The 24,850-nt window shown below is 43.4% G+C and overlaps 1 protein-coding gene across 1 annotated transcript in view; it reads right to left on the minus strand.

Annotated features, from left to right (window-relative positions):
* fbn1 (fibrillin 1) overlaps window positions 1–16,170 on the minus strand; it is a 54,160-nt gene extending 37,990 nt beyond the window's left edge. The window contains exons 1-13 of the mRNA XM_076048727.1: window positions 15,978–16,170; window positions 14,183–14,265; window positions 11,971–12,069; window positions 11,293–11,388; window positions 10,162–10,257; window positions 4,911–5,108; window positions 3,687–3,812; window positions 2,863–2,988; window positions 1,724–1,876; window positions 1,360–1,602; window positions 730–882; window positions 517–636; window positions 264–389 (exon numbers count right to left, since the gene is read on the minus strand). Coding sequence (XP_075904842.1) covers window positions 264–389; window positions 517–636; window positions 730–882; window positions 1,360–1,602; window positions 1,724–1,876; window positions 2,863–2,988; window positions 3,687–3,812; window positions 4,911–5,108; window positions 10,162–10,257; window positions 11,293–11,388; window positions 11,971–12,022 — 1,489 coding nt within the window. The 5' untranslated portion in view covers window positions 12,023–12,069; window positions 14,183–14,265; window positions 15,978–16,170. The remainder of the gene's footprint in view (window positions 1–263; window positions 390–516; window positions 637–729; window positions 883–1,359; window positions 1,603–1,723; window positions 1,877–2,862; window positions 2,989–3,686; window positions 3,813–4,910; window positions 5,109–10,161; window positions 10,258–11,292; window positions 11,389–11,970; window positions 12,070–14,182; window positions 14,266–15,977) is intronic.
* Window positions 16,171–24,850: the final 8,680 nt, after the last annotated feature.

Raw genomic sequence — 24,850 nt, forward strand, 5'->3', positions numbered from 1 at the left:
GAGAAAACCAATCCAAATTCCACTTTCCTAAGCTTTCGCAGATGTCGAGGATTTAATTTTTTTAATGACTTTCTCCAAAAAAGTATTTATTGACAAAATAAAGTCATTTAAATTGGAATCTTTTAAAGAAGTTTAAAGTTTTTTTTGCACTGAAGCACACCAACCACCATTTGAGTCATGGCGACTAACACACCATCCATTAAACCTAAACACAACAAAAAAGACGGCATTGAGTTGTTAAAGCATATCATCAATTTTAAGACCTTGACAATTTTTGCCATCGGGTGAAATTTCAAATCCAGCGTTGCAGACACAATGGAAGCTGCCCTGCGTGTTCACACAGCGCCCATTGTTGCAGATGCGTCCGTTAGCGACACACTCGTCCAGATCTGAGAGAGGAAACGAGATAACAGAATGAGCATACACGTGCAGTGCACGCTGCGTGTGCGTGCGTGTGTGTGTGTGTGTGTGTGTGTGTGTGTGTGTGTGTGTGTGTGTGTGTGTGTGTGGGGAAACCTCGGCACTCGGTCCTGGTTGCGGTGGTCTGGAATCCAGGAGGACACTGACAGATGTATGACCCTGGAGTGTTCACACATTCTCCATGCGCACAAGGGTTTCTTTCACATTCGTCATCGTCTGGAGGAGCAAAGAAGCTGATAAACCCTTTTCACCTTCTTACTGCGCCAGTTACATTTTCAGGAATCTCTCCTCACTCCCTCAGGCACATACCGATACACTCTCCTCGTATATCCAGCTTGAAGCCCATGTTGCACTCGCAGCGATATTGACCACCAGGCAGGGGGATACATCTGCCGTTCACGCAGAGGTTGCGGATCGCCTGGCACATGTTGGTTGTTATATTCCGAGTTTGGATCTGTGGATCTAAGAACATCATGTTTTTGATACAAATAATTCTCTTTTCATTTGACTGTGTTTTTGTGTGCATAAAGAAACTCCCTGAATAAGAGGCCACACACTATTTTCACTGATCAAGAACCTGGAAGGTCTGATGGCACAATTCTCAGCAATGCAGAAAAAGAAAAAAGAAAGAAAAAAAAACTTCTCTGATTTGTTTAAAATTTCAGAATGTATTAACTTCGTCCAACCATCATCGAAAAATGATTTTTTGCAGATGGCTCATTTGATTCTAGCCAACGTCTGGTCTGCACACTGTGCATGCTTTTATATATAACATTGTTTTGTACATTTGGAATACTTTGGGTATCTTTATAACAATGCCAAGCTGAACAAGGTGCCATAACAGTATCTGATAATATACATCATGATGGAACTATTCTGAAACATTTGTGTGTGTAAAATTCAGAGAAAAACTGAAGAGACACAAAAACCAAAACCAACCTCGTAGAGGAGGCGCCACAGGATACTGGCCTGGGATTAGGATTTGGGTTTGTCCTGGTATGTGGCCAGGTGGAACCTGAATAGGAATATGACCAGGAACTATGGGCCTTTGGCCAGGAATAGGTTGAACAGGATATGGCAGTGGGTAGATGGAAGGTATGTCAGGACTCCCTGGGACTCGGCCAGGTATCGGCCCTCCGCCAGTCCCGTCTGTTATTTGGATGCATAGTTTCTGGTAGTCCTCTACAGTGGTCACATGAATGAATGAATGAATGAATGAATACAAACAAAAATCAATATTTGATACTTTGATTTGAAATTTGAAGCGATGCACAAGACCCATAAGATGAGAAAGGAAGCCCACCTGATCCACGAATGGGGCACAATTCAGGAGCAGAGCCTTCAGACCAGCAGCGTCCACTATCACAGCAGCATTGCATTTTGGTCATCAGCTGTGAGTTCTGGTTGGCACAGCGTCCATTCAACACACTTGCATAGCAGTAGCCACCACGAGAATCTGAAAAATCATAATATAAAACAGTGTAAACTCTTCAAAGCAATGCGTATTAAAATAAAATGCTAAAAGGGGCTCTATCGTTGAGTGATAATGGATGATGGAGACATGACATCATTTAGAATAAGGAAGTCACTCCATTTAGTCATGGCCTGTTCACTTTCCTGTCCTCCATCTAGAACTTTCTGGCATGCATGCAGCATTACTGACACTTACATCACTTAAATTCTCCACTTACATGAATATATCATGCTATTATTCCCGCCCTGTCCCCCAGCTCATTCACACAGAGAAACTGACATAGTGCACTCCTGATCCCTTGGTTAAGCTGACCAGATGTCAGGCGAGTGTCGAGTTTGAGTTGTAGGAAACACATTTGGGCCCTTTGGGTGTGGGGAGTGGTTTGGATGGGGACAGGGAGGTATCCCTAGCCCAGGAACACCCGATCCTTCAGAGGGAACTGTGAGCATGTGTTGCCTCTGTGGTGTCCAGTTGTTGATATGAACGCTTGTACACATTCTGAATGCACACTGACAAATTCCCCCATAAAAGCTGGTATGATTTGTCTTAACCTGAGCTGAAATGAGCTACAACTTGTTTTTGACTCATTTGATTTTAGTGTCAATACAGACAAAATCAGCGCAAGTTCTTCATTTACCATGCAGGTGGAGTTTGTTTTTTTCACCCATAGGATTGCCTGCTCAATTTAAAGGAGGTAAGGATATACAGCTGCTGATTTTTGTTTGGCTACGAACAGGGGATGGACCAGTCCTGACCTACATTCTGTCAGCTGGAATATTGGAGCGCTCTCAGTTCTTTTTGCACTTCAGCCCAGGCAAAGTGAGAGGAACCAAAAAAGGGTGAATTAGAAGCAGGATCTCTTTTCCACCCTCAATCTTAAAAAGGAACAGGAACAGTGAGAAAATACAATAAAGTTCATTGTTCTGGCTTTGGTCGAGGTTTGCCAGCAGTTATGACAGAGGACTCACCTATACACCTGGATCCGTCTAACGAGGTGTAATATCCCTGAGGACACTTGCAGAAGTAGCTGCCAACGGTATTGGAGCATTCACCCACACCACAGAGGCCCGGTATGTTAGAACACTCATCCAAATCTACACAAGAGTGGAGCAAAGAGAGGAGAGGAAGACAAGAGTAGAAGAGTTTTGTTTTTTTTCTGGGTCCATAACTGAAAATGTGCTTGTCTTCGATGCTGACGGGAACACATAATGCGCATACACACATTATATTTACGGCCACATGTGGTCCCTTTGAGTTCAAGAGTCGGCCCAAACGACTACGGACAACATTTCAGAAAACACTTTACGCAGACCAGATGTTTTCCACAGTTATCTCGAGGCATAGAATCAAATGTATGAATATGAAATATCAAATATTTTTCCCCTGCAAATTAGGACCACAAAACCACTGATTTTTTTATTTTCTTTTTAAATGTCAGTTAAAACAAGATCCAGACATTGTCATATTTAAGTCATAATAATTTTCAGAAAGGATTTTTGTTGTTTGTCAAATTCTTGACAAGGGTACAGAAGTAAGACTGGTGCAAAAGTGCCGCAATTTAATTAAACATTTGTCCAGGAAACAGCTAAGAAGGCTCGTGTGTGGCCGCACTCATAAAGTCCTAATCAGAGAACTGCTACTGGGTCGAAAGTAACCACAACTAGATACAAGTGGCTTTTAACTTCATTTTTACAAGGTTAAGTAGTACGTTCGGAGAAAAAGTACGCCCTTTCATTCGAGCAAACATTAACATTTACGGTCGAAACGGGATGGCTGTGAGCTTAACCCCTACCTTCACATTTCTGCGAGATCTCGTTGAACTTGTGCCCAGCGGGACATTTACATTCAAAGGATCCCACAGTGTTGAGACAGTTTCCTCCTTGACAAAGACCAGGGATGGCCTGGCACTCATCCACATCTGCACACGCAAAGAGGACAATAATTCCCAACCTACCACTCAGAATTTCATGCAATCAACAAAGTGAGGAGGAAAAGGAGCAGCAGGGACAGAGTGGAATGTCTCCTGCAGGCTGCAAGTTGCAATCAAAGCCAACTTGAGCCCGAAGAAAGAAGAAGCACAAGAAGGGAAGGGCATCGAAAAATGGTTGGTTCAAACTCAAAATCGAGTTAGGAGTTGAGACTGTGACTTTTTCAGACAACATTTGTGGTTATCCTTAATGTCATGCAGGAGAATATCTTGAAAAACCCTGGAAACCCTGACAAGGGTGCAACCCAGAGCAGTCCCACAGTGCTTGAGTTCTGGCGTGGCTCTGCCTCCCCTGCAGAGGTCCTAATGTTGTTGGGTCTGGAGCAGACAGTCGGAGAGCCGTCTTGCCAGAAATGAGCTCTCCCACGTGGCACCGCCACTGACCCGTGTTACTGACTCTGACAGTCCTGCCACAGCGGGTGACGGTGGGCATTCCATACACAAGTGGGAGGCACTGCCACCCACCCCAATTTAACCCAATTAGAACTAATCCTCTGGAGAGCAGATGATGGATAGAGTGACGGGAATGATGGAAGGAGAGGGTTGCAATCGCACATGGAGGAAGAAGTGAGTTAAAACTGAGCGGGAATCAATTCAGAAGAGAATGGAGGGACACAATGAGCAAAAAAAACAAACAAAAAAGACGATCTGAACAGGAAAAGTGACATTCACTACGTTTATGCGACGCCCGATAATGATCAGTCGGACTAACGTGTTGACATGCACTTCAGTTGTCTGAGTCCAGTTCAGATCGGATTTCAAGAACTCCGATTGGAATCAGAGAATTCCGATTGAGACAACCAGAGAATGCATTTCTCCATCATGGATAAGCTTTAGTCGGGAGTTTAACTGGACAGTGCATGTGGGCATGTGCCACACCCCCGCGCTAGCGTGTGACCCTGGCACAAAGAAATTCAAGACAAGAGCTCGTCCAATTAGACGAGAAAACCACATTATGAGCTTAGCTCGATTAAGCCCTGCATGTAAACATAGTCCTTGTTTCTGAGCGACAAAAAAGGAAGATTTTACCTTGGCAAGCCCCAGTGCGGTGGTTTGGGATGAAGCCTCGCCGACAGGGATGCGGCTGAGCCGGGCACATCTCACAGGGGTGACCCCACGCCCGGCCCACTGTCGCACAGCACAGCGTCTTTGTGCACACGATACCTGTGAGCTGGCCCTGACACATCTGGTTGTTGACTGAGGCGAAGCACGGTCCAGTGCGGTAGTCTGCAATGGCAAGAAGGCAGCACTCAGCTCTTGTGGAAACTTCACTTTACAAATAGGAACCAAAACAGCATTTTAATTGCCATTTACACACAGAAAGTAGGCAAACAAAAACCACTATTTTGGGAAGTCATCTGAGCAACCGTGGATGAGGTTCAAAACCAGAACTCTGCTGGCCAACATAATGAAAGTGTTTCAGACTGACAGCGGGGAACGAGATGAGTTTGTACGACATGGACAACTCACTCATGTTGTGTGTCATGAGAGCAGCACAAAGTGGATTGTAGTACACTCCATAAAAACTGCACTGTCTCTTCCTGGTATTTTAATCAGTCTGGCTCTGAGGTGGCTAGTGTGTGGTGTGGTGTGTGTGTGTGTGGTGTGTGAGAGAGAGAGTGAGAAAAGGTCTGGAAAAGCCTTTAAAGGTGTGTGGGGAGCTGAGGAAAGTAATAAGAAGTACATAGGATTTTTAAGAGGCTTCCTGTTCTTTGTCACCATTTTACATTCTGTGTGGTGCTTTTTACATTTTTCTCAAGTAGGTCTAAGACATTATGTAGGGGATAGGTCATCACCCCAAAGGCCAGGGGAGGCTGACTGACAGGGTGTGTCTATAGAACACAGTGGGTGATTCCCACACCGGTTACACTTGGCGAGAATGAAAAGAAAATGCTTTATGATAAACATGATGTCAGCGTGAAGAAGTGTGAAGAAAGACTTTCATCGAGACTCGTTATATCTCCGCCCTTTAAATCTGCTTTAATCCCAAGTCCCTTGATCATACTGCTTTGCGTGAATCTATCGCCTCACTTCATCCTCTGCAAAAGTGCCACTCCTTAGTTGCAAACTCTCCCTGGATTCGACAAAAGGGGTCACAATGTTATCAGATGACGGATTGATAGATGGAGAAGCAGACATTGGAAAAGAAGGGGAAGGGAGACGGTAAAAGTCATCCCTCCCAAAAGAATCTGAGCGAGATCCAACGGCAAAATCATTTCCACATTTCTCAGGAGACGACAGACAGCGAAAGGAAAGAGAGAGACGGCTTCCAACACTGCAGACGTTTAAAACAAACGAGACATTGTGCGTTTCCCATGTGGACCGGGGCCCAGCCCAGACCTATCACGTGCACCACAGCCTCCACGGTCTCACCGCCTCTGGCACCAGCACTATGTGAAACAGAACTGGGTCATCTCTCCTCTGTCTCACTCCCACACGCTCTGGCTCCCTCAGAGATTGAATAGTTGTGTTCAAAAAAAAAACAAAAAACATAGCTGGTAAATAACTTTGGACGTTTCCTCAAAGTTCCACTCATAAAAATATTTGGATGCATGAGTGTACAGTTGCTATTGAAAGGATAAAGACTAATTACCTGTGCTAACTGTGATCGTTGCCAAGGGTGAACTTTTGCAAAACAGTCCGGTCATCAAGAAATATACACATACAAAGTATATGAGGTCTCTGGCAAAGACTCTGACAACCTCAGCGTTAAGTGAAGAAGAATGTAGTCAAATGTTTATTCCCAGGGTCATAGTTCACCCTTACCAGGTGTTTTGGAACAGCAATGCCCTGATTCTATCCTGAGCCGGATTGTGGCAAGTTCACCCAAAGAATGATATTCTACCTCCACCACTTTGAATAAACAACAACCGTTTTTTTTTTTTTTGTATCTGTAGTATCTAAAGAATAAACAGAGGGGGGGGGGATGCTTGAATGCATGACCACTATGGGCTTCCCTATAAAGTATCATGTTCAGTGTTTTAACGAAATTTATCGGATCACATCTCAGAAATCTTCCTCAAATTTTTTTTAATACAAAAATGTCCTTGCTCTGCATTTGACAAACAACAAACTGAAACAACAAAAGTGACTTTTATATTTAAGCTGGCACGCAACTTCAATTCAACCAGTAAAACTTATTTTTCTCTTCATGCCTGAAAGAAATGACTAAAATTTCGCATCATATTCAAGAGACAATAATACGCAACATTAAATCTGAAAATTCATAGATGACAATAATAATACAGCATTATATATATGACTTAAGCCGCCGTGCACACAATAATGTGTCCAATTCAAGGGGCTGCAGAGCACCGTGTTTGTGGCAGGTAGTGAGCACAAAACACGCAAAATCTGTCATGGAACAAAGCGAACACTTAAACGGCACTTTAACAGTCAGCTGGGGTAAACAGGGAGAGGCGAACAGCTGTAGGGTGAAAGTGGCGTCATTTCATCTGTCATCTATCTGTCTCACTGTGAACTGCATGCAGCTGGGGATCCACCCAGGTCTCACACATCTGGGACCAATTGCACGTGTTCCTTCTCAAACACGCTAGAACACGAACACACACACACACACACACACACACACACACACACACACACACACACAAACTCTCTGCCATTGTCTGAGCCATTCTTCCAAACTCTCAAATGAGACGGCACCAGAATTTTAGTTTTCTTTTGTTTGTGCCTCGCAGCTCCACTTCAGCAAACACACTTCAAGGACCCGCTTCTTTGGAACGAGCCACTTTATTTAGCTGCGGCTGGCTCCTTATGACGTTGATTCCCGTTTGATTTCTTTTCTATGCAGAGGATACTTTGGGAACACAATGGAGGTCGGACTTCCTTAACAACTGCTAAGTTTGGGCGCGACAAAAGCCGCTGCGCGAAGGGTGGAGGTCAGCCGGATAAGTGGGTCAAAGCTTTTCAATCTTTTCTACGCGCTTTCCACGTCCACCCATCTCACAAACACTTCTTGTTAACAGACGTATGGTTTGCTGTGTGCATGCACGTCTGCATAGGCTTGCAGATTGATTGCCTTGGACGCATCATAAGGCCTTACTGTGTATGGGTGGGGCTTTTCTCACTGACCCATGAGCATATTTCTCTTCTTTCTCATCTCTCATCAGACCAACTCCCACATACAATTGGTTCTATCAAGTGCTGTAGTACTGGAGATTGGTCTTTTTAAGGGTCTCGGTCTTGGAGGCATTTTAACTGGGTCTTGTCTCGATCTTGATACTCCCTAGTCTTGATAATGTCTTGGTCTCGGTTGGCGTGGTCTCGACTAAAACACAAGTTCGATCTAATATCTAATGAGTTGCCATGTTTGGGAAGGGTTTCTCACCACCGTTAGCGAGTCAAGATAGCAGTTTCCACATAGAATGGCTGACTTCATTGCTACGTAGCGAAACAAGAAAAAACAAGAAAAAAAGAGGCCTATGTGCGATCAGTTGTAGTCCAGCTGGGTTCCGTCGATTCCACATTCCAATCTAAATCATATTTGCGAGCAACAAGGAGCGCGTTGATGAACCAGAGTGCTCTTCCCCTGCAGTCAGCTGTGACGGATGGTGGGACCACTGGTCAGCCGATCATCAGTCACTTCTGCAGGATACAGCTCAAACAGTAACGATGTGCTCACGTTGCGCCGCAATAGCAGCAGGGCCTGTTCACATCCTGAGGGCAGTGTCTCCCTCCGCCTCCTCCCTTGACTGCAGATCACGTGTTTGCGGAAAACCCCGAGTTCTCGCTAATGTGATAACATCAAGACTTGACAGGGCTTAGTTCTGTAAATTGCAATACAAGGAGAGTAGAGCCTGGGCCGCACACTTGTGTCAACATATTTTCATGATACGTGCAATTCGTCATTACGTGAACGTAAAGGGGGAGCTCCTCTGGGATGTGGCTGATCATAGCCGAGGAATTTCCAGGGGAAAGTCGCTTGACAAAAAGACGCGAGTGCATTTAGTGGCCTACTTTGCCGTCCTCTCTTGAGAAATTGCAAGGCCGTAAATTGCTGATGACATCACGGTGGATACTAGCGAGTCGCATTTTTTCAGCAATCTTCTGGGCAGTAAAACATTTTGAAGAAATTTCCGTCCGCAAGAAGGGACGTATCTCAACATCATATACACAAATATATTGTGTGTAGAGCAGCATCTTGCCAAATGCTGGAGAAAAATTTAGCAATTCACCACAGAACAGATCAAAAGGGATAAGAACCCGAGCCAAGAGACAAAATCCAAAGCATCCAGTTTTAATACAAGAGAAACTCGGTCTTCACAGCGTATCACACACCACCGTGTTTAACCAAGAAAAACAGTCATTAGTATTCATTAAAAATAGGAACCAGCAATTAGCACAAGCCTCTGCTGTTCTCAGGACTTCTGTTGTCCTTCAAACTACAAAAACGCCGCCATTGGATGTCGACGACCGCTGGCACGCGGAGCTAACACGCAGAGTTGCCATAGCTGGGAACACACACACACACACACACACACACACACACACACACACACACACACACACACACACACACACACACGTAGTGGAATCCCAGCATTATAAATCACATTTCTTGACAGTCTTGTAAATTTGAAGTCATCCTTCCGCAGGGATGAGCAGAAACAACGATTCCAACGTGCAGAGGTTTGCTCTAGGTTTGATAAGACCTAGCGTTCGCCCGCCAAGATAGCAAAGTGTCTTGTTTCAAGGTTGGAGAAGACTCAAGTAAACCAAGTGAGAGGAGCTGCCAGACCCCACTAACAGGCCTTGGAACCAGAGCACCGTAAAAAGAGATATTATTAATAAGGGGCTCTGTTTCCCATCCAAATATTAGCTTTACAGGGTCATTTATGTGACCTGTGTGGACCGTGGCTGCCCCAGGCCCCCAGCAAACCCTCCAAAGAATCCATATATGCACAGTTTAATCACAAACACAGAGGAAGCTGCCCTCGGTTTGCAACTTACAAGTTGCATTTACCAAATAACAACTGTGGGAGGTTGGGAGGTCTTTCGGCTAACAAACAGGAAAAAACTAGGCTCCCCCGAGTATCATTTAAGAGCAGATGTGGAAAAAAATGGTAATTTCTGAACTCCAACTGCTTGGGTAAATGTTCCAAAACAAACCGCATTCCCCGGGCAAACGGCATGACTAAGCCGACTTCGGCAACAGCAACCGCCATGCAGTGTGAAGTCACGAAGCACCGAAAAGTGCTTCAGCGGTGACAGTGAGAGTGTGTGATGTAAAGTGACTGAGGGAAATGCAAGGAATTACCTCTCTCGCACTGAGCGCCGGTGAAGCCGTAAGTGCAAACACATCTGTTGGGAGCCACGCATCGGCCTCCGTTGAGACAGCCATTCTCACAAACAGCTGGAAGAGAGAAAGACAGAGAATGCACAAACAATGACACAACTCTGTATATTGAGACGACTGTCAATTTGATATTTCCTGGTTTATACAGAGACTGTCTTGCGGTTGTAATTTTGACCACCATTTACAATGGCTATGACAACAGCGCGGTGGTCAAACTGATTGCAGAGATGTGGGAAAACCATGACACGGCTACAGGAGAAATCATATAGACCAAAATATGGGTTGACGTTAAAACAGACCAACCACAACCAAGCAAACAGTTTAAACTTTCAAGCGAAAAACTTCCTATAGTGAGCAAAGTGAGCAAAAACCACACACAATGCAAAGCCGGGAGAGTCAGAATTGACTTGTGTAAGTTATCAATATCCGCATAGTTAGTAAGAAAATCTAGCAGTTACGTCTATAACCAGTCTCTTTACATACAGTGGTCAGACCTATGGGTTGGAACCTCAAGGTACTTTGAGTGTGCGATACGTGTGACACGCATTGCCTTATTTTAATTTAGAGACATAATGGCATATCAACAATGGAGCGATAATAAAATTACTGGTACAGAAGGCCCACAAATGTTACATTCCAAATAAATGGACTATTGAACCTTAAAAAAAATAAAAATAATAATAATGATCCACAAGTCCAAAGGCAACAACATCTGCAAAAGGCAAAACTTGGGCAAAATAAATAAAGCCAAACAAGTGGAAATTAATCACAGATGTTTAAACAGACCTGTTCCTATTGAAGTTTGTTGGAGATAACTTTAATGATATGTTCAATAATAAGATCTTCTGGTAAAGGAATGAATGGAAATGATTGAAAGAAGAAGAGCAACAAAATCGTATCTGTGTTATGTGGCACAAATAAGAAACAATGTTATCAAACCCTTCAGTTTATGTGAATGAAATCCAATATAATCAAGACCAGGGGTACTTACGAATCAATATAATCTGATAATCTGCGTTGTTGCACATTTGACATGTACATCTAAGATAAACATTTCAATGTCCAATGATGTCTAGTGATCTTTTTTCTTACGTTGTCCGCAGTGATTTCCAATGTAGCCTTTCTGGCACTGGCAGCTGTCCTCCGCACAGGTCCCTCCGTTCATACACCGAATGTTACAGTTCTGGACTGTTGTGACAACAAAACACACTCACCATTAAATTCATAGTACACACACACACACTCAGTTGAATTTGTCGGGAACATAGACGCCCTTGAATCCTGTGTCTTGAAAGTCATGGTCGGATATAATTTCCTAGAAATTTATTGTGTGCAAATAGATGAGTGCACTGGGTTGGAACGCTGCGAGCTGCAAGAGAGAAACACTGAAGAGATGTTGATTTGGGATGTCTTCCAGAACACACACACACACACACACACACACACACACACACGCGCGTGCATGCGCACATGCACAGCAAAACGTGATTGCAACACATATCAGTTGCTTGGGGCCTTCTGAGAAAACTTGGAGGTCGTCTAATATTTTCTCCACATGATTATCATGAGAATTACACTGTTGCAAATAACAGGAAAGCCTGAATTAAAAAATACTTTCTTCTGTCATTCACTTATTGTCAATTCATTGTTAAATTTTTAAGTTAAGCTGTCCATATGTATGCAGACGGCACTGTATAATCCATCAAACGGATTAAACGTGAGCACCCAAGGGGTTGAGTTCCCAGGAAAAAGCTGGTTCTGTTTAACGACCTGACTTGGATCCGCAGGATGTGGCGATCTGGCCGTTGGGACAGGTGCACATGTTGGGCCTGGAGCAGAAACCATCTCCACACGAACTCCGGCAGATTGCTGAAAAGAGGAAAACGAGGCTCGGTCAAACAACACAAAAACGTGCTCTGTCAGGTAGAAGATAAAACAGGCCGACGTTGTCGACTCCTGCCAGGATTTTCTTTTTTTTTGCTTGTGAGAAAAAAAAAAAATCCATGTTATGTGTCTGCTGCTTGTCAAGCCTGCCAGCTGCAGGTTTTGATTTTCAGCTCCAATCTGGTTTGAGCTCGGCCATGGTCTTAGCTGCACACAAAATTTTGCCTCAAAATATTTCCAAACTCAAGCACACCAAAGTCCAGGCCAAGCCTTTCATTCTACTTTCATCATTGTCAAGTGGAATCGGCCAACTTGGCAACGACTTCAAGCTATTTTGTTGTTTCTTTTTTTTTTTGTTGCAGTGAATTTGTACCAGTGTGTGTTTTGAGTTTTTTTTTTTTTCTCTTTCCCACAGGCTGTTGTTGGCACGGTCCCCCTGTCCCAGCTCCCATCAGGTAGAGTCCAGCCCCTGACCCCAACTCCCTGAACCCCACTGCTAAACAATGTCATTAGAGCGGCAACAGGCATCCGGCCAGCACACCGGCCAGACTGCAATCACACAACTCTGCAGCCCCTCAGACCTTCCTGTCTGCGCAGGGGAAGAGAGAGGAAGAGAGGGAACCAAAATGTGTGTATGTGTTTGCGTGTGAGAGAGAGAGAGAGCGAGAGAGAGAGAGAGAGAGAGAGAGAGAGAGAGTGAGAGAGAGAGAGAAGTGGGGATACAAAAAGAGAGGAAAACCGGAGGAAGAAGTCGATGCCAGAGTAACAAAGGAAATGGAACAAAATGAATAAACAACGTCAACAAGTTTCAGAAGATTATTTTAGCGTGACACAATTTCACTAGCTGTTTCCATTACAGTTTTTAACAAAATAAAAGCCATATTTTACACGTCCACTGACGTGTAAATGCCAAAACAAAAAGTGTTTCCATGACACTTTTGCAATAAATCTCTAGATGGACACGTCTGAAAACCATCTCATGAGAGCATAAAAACCTTTTAGCAATTTTTGACACAGTGTCATTCACTTAGTCTGTGCTCTGTCAATGCAGTCAATCAGTATTGTCTCTAATAAGCACCTCTGACATCCAGTGTGTTAGTCTGAGTGCTCTGTGCCGTCCTTAAGCAACGTCTACGTCTTGCTCTCACACACGAGCACCAGTGTGACCGATGATGTGGCCATTCCTCTCTGCCATCACGTAACAACAATTGGCAACTTTTCATGAGAGAAATGAGAAATTCATCTCCAACCAACACTGCTGAAACTCAATGGCATGGTGTGTTTTCAGTTACCGGTACTTATTTGTCTGCAACGAACACTTTTTAGCGCATAAACGTGCGTATTTGCACGGCTCGCACTCAGTGAGCGAGGCATAAAATTGACGCCGTTACAATCTTCACCGCCCATAAGATCCACTAGCGTGCTTAATGGCATACTCTTAGACACGGTGGCACATTTTAATAAGACATTAATGTTGCGATGGGTCTTTGGTTTAAAAATCTCCAGTCTCCGAAAACGTGGTAAAAGAAGGAGAAGGAGAGACAACTTGAAAAAAAAGTCATTTCCAGTGAGTGTGAAATTGCAGCATGCGGTCTGAGACAATTCTATCCATGTTGAGTAGAGTGCACCACACAGTGCTATATACTGCATCGAGGTGAACGGCACAGAGGAGTTTGGCACTGCAGTATACAGAGGGAATCACAGTATTGGGAACACAGCTAGAGTCTGTGTGGCTTGTAGAGGCCAGAGGAAGGAGCAGACAGCTGAATCTGAACGGGGCATGAAGGCATGTGGAGTGCACATTATTAATTGTGAAAAACAAAGTTGCATACTCAGAATGAATGTGGTTATGCGGACGATTAAATAAAAATGCACTCTGCCTGAGCTGGCGTTCCCTTTTTTCTTCCATTAGAACAGAAACTTGCTGAGGATATAACACATTCTCACTTGGAGCCCAAGATTGGATATGATATGCTGCGGCTGGAATGTTCCAATAAAAGCAGCAATGTGCTGGATGTCTGCAGGTGATGGTGATGAAGAGCTTCGAGGCGTGCATGATTCAAATTAACGGCGGCACCGGAGGGATGATGATACTCACGAACAATGCACTGGTTTCCCCCGGTGAGAGTCTTCCAGCCTGGGCAGCAGTAGGCATTGTTCCTTGTTCCACAGACATTTGGTCTGGAGGAGAAACGACAGGTCGTCAATGATCCACCGCACACAAATCTCGTCATTCCAAAGATGAAACTGACGGAAGTTCATCGCCGCCGATTGTTGGCGTTCAACAGGGTTTAACAACACTGGTGCTTCACCTCTTTACAGAAAAACTACTCATTCACAAATTATAAAAATCATTTCATTTGAGTTTTCTATATCCCGACACAACACACTGTCAACACAGAAATCACTGCAGTTATCACTAAAAACCAGTTGCTCAATGGCACCCATGCAGGGAACCAGATGTCTGAGTTTAGAAGTGCAAATTATTTCTGCCAGAAAAGATTCAGTTCAGACTTTGGGTCAATTTCAACCTTTCTTCAAAGCAAAAAGAAAAAAGGCCGACTGTGTCCTTGCAACCACCAACCGGGCGCAAAATGTCTTCATTGTGAGCAAACTGTGAGTTGGGAACAAAGGTTCACACTCTCTTTATCCTTTTGCATTACATAGACATGTTGCAGTTATTACAACGTTGAATGTATGTAAAACAAGAGTCTAATTTATCTCTGTTGCTGCAATTACATTGTTTGTACTTTTTAGCCCGTCACACTGTTTTAATTCCTCTTGTCTTATGCTACAGAATCAATCTGGGTTCTGACTTAAACCAAAATCAAAAGGCCTTTATTTTTCACTGGACAAGGGACAAACTGCCACGTTGCATATTAACAACATATTCCTTGCTGTAAGTCATCCTCATTGCAAACTGTTGGGGTGTTTGCACTTGCCTGTGCAACAATGTGTGATGCTTAGTTAACAATTAGATTAAAAAAAATACTGTCTGGATGAAAATCCTTGACTGATGCACCTGCAAAAAAAGAAAATTAGTCTGGCAGCAGTTAAAGTCCACCAATTCTGCCCCCTACAGATCGAGTACAGATCTGCAAGTCAACAAACAATTATTATTCATTGAATTGAAGCTACTGTTAAACTTAGTTATGATTCAAAGTGCATAAATCATGCAGAATTCAACATTCTTGTGGATCAAATCAAGTTAAATAAAAACACCATGAGGAGCTCTCGACGTACTAAACAGCTGATCAGTCACTCTGATCAGCTGTTTACTGTCATCGCTGGTCATTTTCTCTCTTTTCAGCAGTCCCCTCTGCCTTCCTCTCCTTCTCCCTCCTCTTCCTCCCACTCTCCTCTTTGCACCCAAGCTCTTCCTCGGCAGTGACCCACTGTGTACAGCTGCAGATGTGATTTATCCACCAACTAGGGGTGTGGTGTTTGTTGGCCAGAGGGAGGATTGAGCCCTTCCACCGTTTCCTTCTACCTCTCTTTTTCCCTCTCTCTCTTTCTCTCTCTCTCTCTCACTCACTCACAGCTCCCCACACGACAAATGGCCTCCTTTGTTTGCTTGCAATTTATTGTCGGAGCCGGCAGGAATGTGATATTCCTGCCAGTACTTCATTACAGAAACGCTCCTTCCAAAACTTCCCATCGCAGACTAATGCCGCAAGCTTGCGTGCGTGACCTTCGAGAACCGTCTGCCTGTGGTGGGTGAGAGGAGTCACCTGGACACCTGTTCTGGTTGGGGCCCAAACTGGAGCCTCTTCAAGAAAGACTCTCAGCGGAGAGGAGAGGAGGGAGGAGATGCACGAGGACAATAAAAGAGAGGGGGAAGAAACTGTCAACAAATTGGACTAATGGGGGGGGGATTATTATAGTCACATTACCCTCTGAGGACTTCCGTCCCTCCCCTCCTCTTGGCCCTGCTGCTGCCCCGCGAGTCGGTGGGCTTGGTCAGCGGCTCGGCGTCTCCGGTGTCCGCGACCTCTGCGAAGTTTCCGAGCTGGACACACAGCAAGAAGAGCAGAGCCACGGCCAACTGCAGCGGCCGCCGTCCTCTTCCTCCTCTTCTTCTTCCTCCTCCTCCTCCTCCTCCTCCTCCACGCTCGCTCCCCGACATGTCCCCCAACTCTCAAGTGCGCAACTCAAGGTACGAGAGAAGCTTTTCTCGAGCAAAGAAAAATAAAAGTCCCCCCTGCGGCCGTCGATCGACCTCTGCGGTCTGGAGTCAAAGCTGCAAAACAGTTGGAGAAGGATTTTTTTTTTTTTTTTTTTTTTTTTTTAAAGCAAAACTAAGAGGCTGCTGTGACACACACGAGAAAAACACTCCGCGATATTAGATGCGCGTATCGTATCACTGTGCCCATGTTTTAAATAAGTTGCAAAGGGGGGGGGATTAAAAAAATTGTTGTTTGCTTAAGAGAGTGAAAGCGCAAAATTGCGTGACTTTACCTTGTCTCCCGAGCAGGAGATTCGCCTCAGACCCGAACAGAGGAGCCCCGTCGATCTTCCTCGCAGGTTAATGATGAGAAAAAAAAAATGTTCACAACGCGCAAATGCGGAGAAGTCACCGAGCGAGGAAAGAAACTAAACTAAACTAACAAAACAAACCCTTTTTTGGGGGGGTAAAAAAAAAAGAGAAGCTGCTCCAATCACACGCGCATCGTCGCCTGGCGGAGCGTGCTCGTGCGCAACCGGCCGTGTCTCAACTTTGCGCAGATAAGTTAAAGGAGCTGATGCATTCCAGAGGATGAGAATGGCCAAACTCTGTATCTCTGCCCCTCTGCAGCAGCGGAGCCTGTCCTCATCCGCGCTACTCTCAACTTTCTCTCCCCCTCCCTCCCCCTCCCTCCTCCTCCAAAAAAACCCACTGTTTTTCCTTTTCTTCATCACGTTCTCGCGATACAATAAAGTATGAGCGGGTGGGGGGGGGATGGGTGCAACGCACCAAGCCAAACTCAGCACCTTCAGCCTGGGGTTTTATTTATTTATTTATTTATTTATTTATTTATTTATTTAACTGTTTCACTGGTATCATGAGCAAGGAGAGTGAGGGGAAAAGCAAAGGTTCCAGCAGACGTCAGGTTCTGTGGAAGTCTGCGGTCCGAATGAGTCTTTTAGTGCAGGTACTGTAAGTCACACATTTATGCAGTATGAGTGTAAACTATTAAATAGTAATTATAGAGAATCAAAGCGCTTGTCCAAGACATACAAATTGCTTTGCCTGGAATATACTTTGTATTTTGCAATATAACGACTTTATGACTCAATAATAGTTTGCATGTTGGACACCTGTTATTAATCCAGGACATTCATTTTCTCGCAACACACAGGCCTGCAGGTACCGATGGCAGCCAGGGAAAACATTTCTAACGTTTTAACTTCATCCTACCTATTTTATGTGCAACAGCCAAAACTAACTGGATGTGGGAAATTATGTTCAGATTGCATGTTGCTACAGCTTCGTGAAGAATGACGAAATATTTGTTGGCTTCAAGAAAAACAAAGAGTATTATATATTTCAACAAAAACCATTGTATTTTGAACATCAAGTCAATCGGTGCACTTCAAATCTGCCATAAAACTGTCAAGAACTAGTTTTACAGCTGATTAGATCAAGTGGGTAGAAGAAGAAGAAAAAAGCTTTTTACATCGGACTCAAGTAATAATCGAAAGTCTCATGTGAATATGATGTTTAAGTCCTATGACGCTTAGATTTCATGTCAGTATTGACACTGTGCATACTGTAAGTTGCAGGAATTTTGTCCAGTGTAGTGACAGTTTTCACACACAGGCAGATCCAAGACTGCAGCCACACCCAGCAAACACAGAGCATGCATGGTCTTTCCTCTCAACTACGCTATCACTCTTAAACCAAGAGACACTTCCTGACACTGTAATCTACAACTTGGGTTTCCAGAATAAGCTTTTTGTTGTTTTTGCTTCTTCGCTGACTGCTCTCATTTTCTTCTCATGCATTTCCAAACGCCACCTGAGCTGCTCAAATTCATGCTGGTCTTTCACTTACGCGCTTTGGCCATTGGTATTTTATGTTTTCCATTAAGATAGCTGTTGCATGACACATAAAGTATAACTTTGCATGTGCAGAAGGCTGAGACAGAAGCCAAACATTGTGTTTTTGTTGTTCCACCAGACTGCTTCAACACTTATTCTTATTTATTGTTTTTTTTCTTGACATTCAGGTTCACGTACCTCCATTATTGCTGATGCCATCTTAAATAGATGTCTGCCCGCCAGCTACATTTTCTTTAGAACTATACACTGTTGCTTTCCTACCCTGGAAAGCATTGAATGCCACAAGGCCTCTCTGGCATGACTGACAACACTGCACTGACTCCTGAACACCTTGCCAAAATGGTCTTTGCTTCAACAGACCTTTAGACAGCGCTAGGAGCTCAGCCACACAAGGCTATTCAATGTCAATTCAATCCTATATCTCTTTCTTACAGACTATGGCCTATAAGCTAACAATCATTGTGCCAATTTAGGAGGCTGCCACTTTTTTCCATTCTGAGACCTTTCCCATTTGCCCCTCCCCCCCTGCCTTCTTTTTTAATAGAACTTAACTGAACCCTTAAAAACTGTCTAAAGCCTTTGCTTGCAATTCGAAAGGCTGATGTCAAAGCTCTAAAGAAATGTTCTCCCATACCTCCCTATCATAGTGTGGTGGCAGAGAAAACACTGGGGTCTTTCATTTAAGTGAAGTTGCAGTGTGAAGAAATGTCAAACAAGATTAATTTAACATTGGGAAGCCTCTGCTGGGAGTTTAATGGATTGTTTTGTCACAGCCAACTGCCTGGACTTCCCATCACTCCAAAAAACAGCTGGCAATATGAAAAAATAAATGTATACGATGTAAAATAAGCCATTTGACAGATGAACTGCTTGTAAAACCATTCGGTGCAGTGAACCCTCTGAGTTTTAAAAACGGTGCAATCAGGCAGTGAAAAAATTTAATTTAAAACTGTTTTGTGAGTTTAAACAGACTAAACAAAAGCTGATATACGTATATAATGTCTTAAATCAAACCTATCTTCAACAGATGAAAGACCAAGGACTGATTACACAGACAAATACTTTTGTAAACACTGGAACAGGACTTTTGCACTATGTCAGAAAAGCAGGCATTGATTTCAGAAGTTCTAAACTATTAACCACTCATAGATTTGTCACCTTGACGTTGAAGTGCAATGACAAAAAGAAGAGTGTAAACATGTACTAGGTTTTTGTACGATTTACATGTCTATTTAACATTATACGGTAGCTGAGACACTGACTGTGACAGATGATTGAATAATGTCAAAGTAGTGACACACTGCGCAGGCACTGTCCTGTGTCCCGTATGCTGTAGCAAAAAGAAAACTATACCATTTGGAAAGTAACCAAAGCTTCTTGTTTGTTCTCCTCAGTCTCCCAGAGCAGCTTGTCAGGTTCAAGGTCCACTGACAACAGTTTGAGCTGGACCTACATGAATAAAAATGCATTTTATGAGCGTCGGTTTTTGGCAAGATTATCAGCTGCTGCTCATGTACCTGTTGGCTCACTGGAAAAGCTGTGCCTTGCTGAATGGAACAAATGGATCAAATTTTTTATCTATATGCATTTATTTTTGCTGATATAGTGGGGTTTTTTTTTCCTGCATGAACTCCAAGAAAAGACAGGATGGCAGTTCTGACACCAAACTCAAGATATCTGCTAGTGTCTTTATAACGTTTTTAAAACTGATTTGTGTTGTTGCTCTGGTACTTGTTTGGCTGTGCTGATTTTAGTTAGCGACTTTGGCAGCAGAAATGAAATAAGTTTGGATATTTTTAGTTCAGAGTGGAGTGTATTTCAAGAAGAAGGTGCAGAGGAACTGAATGCTGAAGGCATCGTCGTCTTGATATCCCGTATTTGAATATCCCTGTCACCAAGGACTGGTGAGTGATTGGTGCTCTTTGCCTGCAATTAAGATCACTTGTTTCCGTGAATGGTCAGAGGTGTTTGGAGAGAGAGAGAGATAGACAAGAGTGAAGAAAAACATAGAAGGTCTTGGGGTTGTGGAATGAGGCAGTACTGTGTGGGGAGAAAGGGCCACTGTTGTTTGAGTGGATTGTTTTGACAGTAAAGCAGCCTCTCCCTGGTCAACTTGAACCCTTGCCTCTCTCACTCACTGAGTTGAGCTTGAGATTGGTTTTGAAAAACAAGTGACCTGATTGTGAGGAACACAGATGATGGCGAAATCAAAGTGGTTTTGGGTGTGTTGGTGAGAGTCAGAGACATCTTATTAGTTGTGACGCCAAGAAACTATTGATGTGGGCCATCGCATTTCTAAGGAAGTATGTACAGTGAGTGCGCATTCGCCAACTTGGAAGCCCAGTATCTAGAATTTATTGGCATCTGGCGCTGTGTGTTTTTGCCTGGTGTATACGCCCTAGTAAAACTCCCTGATCTCACCCTCTACTAAACTGGCTGCTGAAAACACGAAGAACCCAGAAGAACCAGTGTTTAGATTTCCGTTCTAAGCTGTGGCACAAACATGGAAGTTTCAACCTGGGTCAAATTTAGATTTCTTTGTGTACACAAATGTCCTTTTGTATTTCTAAGTGTTGCTTCATCCCTTAAAGGGATAGCGCAACATGTTGGAAAATTCACCTATTAACAAAATCTACATGGCGATATGAGTAGGTACATTCCCTTTAATTATAATCATATGATATCATATTGTTTTGAGAACCAAGGGGCAGGAATATGAGCTGCTCAGTGAACAACATGGTTGTGAATGGAACAGACTGTATAGTTCTCCCTCCCTCATCAAATACACAATCTAACAACTCTAAAACATCTTGGGTGGGCAAGTTGTGACCTGCACATTTACTACGCTATGGTGAAGGACAAAAATAATTTAACATTAAAGACAGAGTTGTGTTCAAGGCAAATGGATGGTCAGAATTCTATTTCAGTTTGATGAAAATCTGCACCTCCAAGTCCGAGGCCATGGTTCTCAACCGGAAAAAAGTGGTTTGCCCTCTCTGGGTCGGTGGAAGACCCCTGCCAAAGGTGGTGGAGTTTCAGTGTGTAGGGGTCTTGTTCACGAGTGAGGGAAAGATGAAGCGCGAGATCAACAGGTGGATTGGTGCGGCAAAAGGAACCGAAAGGCATGAGATTGCGGATACAAAGCGGCCGAAATGAATTTCCTCCATAGCGTGACTTGGTGCACCCTCAGGGGCAGGGTGAGAAGCTCGGTCATCCGGGAGGAGCTTGCAGTAGAGCCGCTCCTCCACATCGAGAGGAGCCAGGTGAGGTGGCTCGGGCATCTGTTTTGCGCCTCGCTGGAGAGGTGTTGACTACGGCAAAATCACTCATTTATTCAATCTTCATAACATCGCAAGTAAAAAGTATCAGTGTTGGTATTGGCAATTGGATCAATACCAAAATCCCCAATATCGCTTAACCCAAGCTTTTAGTGTCTTACCACAGAACATCCCACTGAAACGATTACCCACTTTTTAATATAATAATCCTTTTGTTTGATTTGTTTACCTATTTTGATGCTTCTAATGTCTTTTTTCATTTATATCTCTTTTAATGCTTTTAATGTACTAAATGTAAAAGGTACATATAAAAAATTTAAGCTGAAACCACTATGCCATAAAATTTTCCTACTCTGCAAAAACCAAGACAACTCAGAATACATGTATTTATTTTTCTGATTCATTACAGAACTGTAAAATATCCCTGTTTTTTTGTTTTTTTTACAGGCGAATATCTGTCAACTTGCCATTACGCAAGAAAATGAGCAGCATGTCAAACAGTAACAATTTCAATGGCATTTTGAATAGATTTGCTAAGATACATGTGCTAAAAACCATCAATCCACACACACACACACACACACACACACACACACACACGCGCGCACGCATCACATTGTTGCCTCTTGAGAAACCACCAGCCGTGTTTCTTGTCAACACCATCCAGTGTGGGAGCACTGTGGAGGCCTGCAGGGCAGAGCCGCCTTCTGCTCCCAATCAGCAGTGAGAGGGTGTTGGGAAGCTATCACCTCCCCATCCCTACATCCCCATGCTGCCACCACCTTTCAGTCACAACCATTCCTTTAATTACCTATAATTTGTTTGCCATTGCCTGCATTTGACTGCGGTCTTGGTCTGAGGCAGCGTTCGCTGCTCCGGCCTGAAATGGGTGAACTTGAGAAGCCGAAACTGCAGCAGTGCTCGGATAAACATTCTTTTATATAATTTAGTGTGTGTTGTGTGATTCTGAGAGCTTTTGCTCAGTTGAATGAAGTATTCCCCTGGCAACATGTGTTCCACAAAAAGCTGTGATTTACTTGATTCACTTGTCCCTCATAATTACAAGCTGCCCAGACCTAAATTCCCATCACAAAACAACAAGTTTTCTCAGATGTGTGTTTCTAACGTATTCCAAGGCAATTTTTTGATAGTTCAGATTGAGATTCTCTCTCCCCCTGTCTCTCTTTCCCTCTCTCTGCTCCAAACTGTGAGTGTGGAGAGACTTTCTCACACTGTGTGTTGTCTTTGGCTGCAGCATCCATGGTTCATTTCCTTTTGTCTTCTGCAGCACAACTGCTGTCAGTATTCACGTGAAATATCTCAGGAAAATGAGCTGCAGTAGAAATCAGTTTCTTCTCCTCCTCTTCATTTTTTCCTCTCCCTCACCACATGGCCTCGACCTTATGCCGTGACATTAACTGGCCCTAGCACGTTCTGCACACGTACAGTTCACTGCGGTGGCACATAAAGTGTAGCCATAAATAACCTCCTTGTGTATGACTGGACATTGCATCAATCCAGTTTCCGCCCAGAATAACAGGTTATTTTCCTTTCTTTTCTTTTAAATAAAAAGGTGCAGTTGCCAAGATGAACTTTTGATCTTATAACTAACAGCTTTGTGGAGGAGGACTGAGAATTTGACTCATCGCTGTAGTCCCCTGTGCTCATATTGATTTTCTTATAAATACTACCGAATGCCTTCTGCAATCCAATAAACCCTAAAAATGTCACCACTGATTATGGAAATAAGTAATTGCGTCTGAAAGAAATTCCAGTGTAAAATGCTTGGAGATCTCCCTCTCCAGATCCCTGGTGCCTTTGATATATCAAAAGTTTGTTTCCACGAGATGAATAAACACTCTTTAGTGTGCTTGCATAACTGTGCAGAGCGTTCATACACATGTGCAAGCAACGTGCAAACAGAGGGACCAGGGTGACAATTTGAGAACGCTTTCCAAGTGTTGGCAACAACCAAATTCTCTGCACTCAGTCACTATGTGGCTTTTAAGGACTTTGGTTTATTGTTTGCATTACCCAACTGTGCACGTATTGTTGGTTTTAGGTACATGTCTGTCACATACATCGATCTACCACTGCATCTTCTGAATCTTCTTTCGCTGTAGATTAAACATATACCTTTTATTGCTGGGCAGGTTTTGAATACTTATCAGCAATTAGGTTCCATTTATGAGTTTTTCTAATCTTCAAAGTCTTCTAAATCAAAGTAATCTTTTGTCATATGTCTCTCAATTGTTTTGTATCAGTCACCCAACCACTGCTGTGCAGTCTTTGCAAAAGTAACACCAAGTACCAGTTCTTCCTATGTCTATGTGGGTTCTCCACAGTTTCTTCATCGTTCCAAACAGTTTTATGGAAGAGTGCATATTCAAAAGCTCCACTACAGTTCTGGAAACATTGCACACAACTGGGCACGACTGAACCCTCAACGCAAGGGAATAAACTTGGCTGTGAAGGTGAACTTATTTCATTATTTTACCTTTCAAAATGTTCTGAAAAGGCCAAGTCAGATGGTTTTGTTTTTTTTCCCCCAGTTTTGTTAATGCTTTTATAAGCAAGGCATGTATAAGCTCCACCATCTCTTGGGTGGAGATAAGCAGCATGTTTTTGCCCTTTGATAAAGACGATGATAAAGTGAGTGAAAGGCTGTAAATTGGGCCCAGCATTTAAACAGATTGGGGTATTTTTCAAAATGGCCTTTGATGCCTGGACATGCTTTCTGCCTTCCCTCTCCATAGGTTCAGCACAGTTAAGAAGAAGGCATGATGAACATAAAAATAACAAATTGCTGCCTTTTCTTGTTGTTTTTTCTGAGGATGCTGAAGCCAGATGAGCACATTAAAAAAAAAAACTGGAATTTTAGGTTCTTATCAGTGACCCTATTCAGCATTAATCCTAAACCCTCGTGCCTCACTGGAGACGACTTTCTGTACTTTAGCTTTAAATACTGGCATGTTTTGGCATTGATCCAACATTAACACCTGTGCCAATGATGAAAGTCAGCTCATTCATCTGAAAGTGCTCATGTCATGTGTTATTCACGCCCTGTGCTGGGACAAGATCTATTACGGGTCTGTCCCTTTCAGTTCAAAAAGAACAGCATTTTTGGCCACAGACTAGTCTAGCCACCACGTATCTCCCTTCCATGTGTGATTTATGCAGAGTCAGTGTCCCCCCACACAAATCTGACCATCTTAGGGATGGAAAACATTCCCTGCCGAGTTTTCCCTGCCAGTAGTTTGCCGCCACCATCTGTAAGAGTCACTCAGCGGAGTCCCCTCCACACACTTCATGGAAATGGATTAAATCGAGAAGTATATGGAGTTATAATTTTGATTTTATGACCATATGGATATTTGTAGTCGAGGGGGGTTTGATTTTTGGTAAAATGCTAAACTAAAACAACAACAACAACAACAAAAGATGAC

Source organism: Nelusetta ayraudi, unplaced genomic scaffold (assembly GCF_046127955.1).
Source record: "Nelusetta ayraudi isolate G7.1 ecotype Tasmania unplaced genomic scaffold, CSIRO-AGI_Nayr_v1 ptg000005l, whole genome shotgun sequence".
Taxonomy (NCBI): domain Eukaryota; kingdom Metazoa; phylum Chordata; class Actinopteri; order Tetraodontiformes; family Monacanthidae; genus Nelusetta; species Nelusetta ayraudi.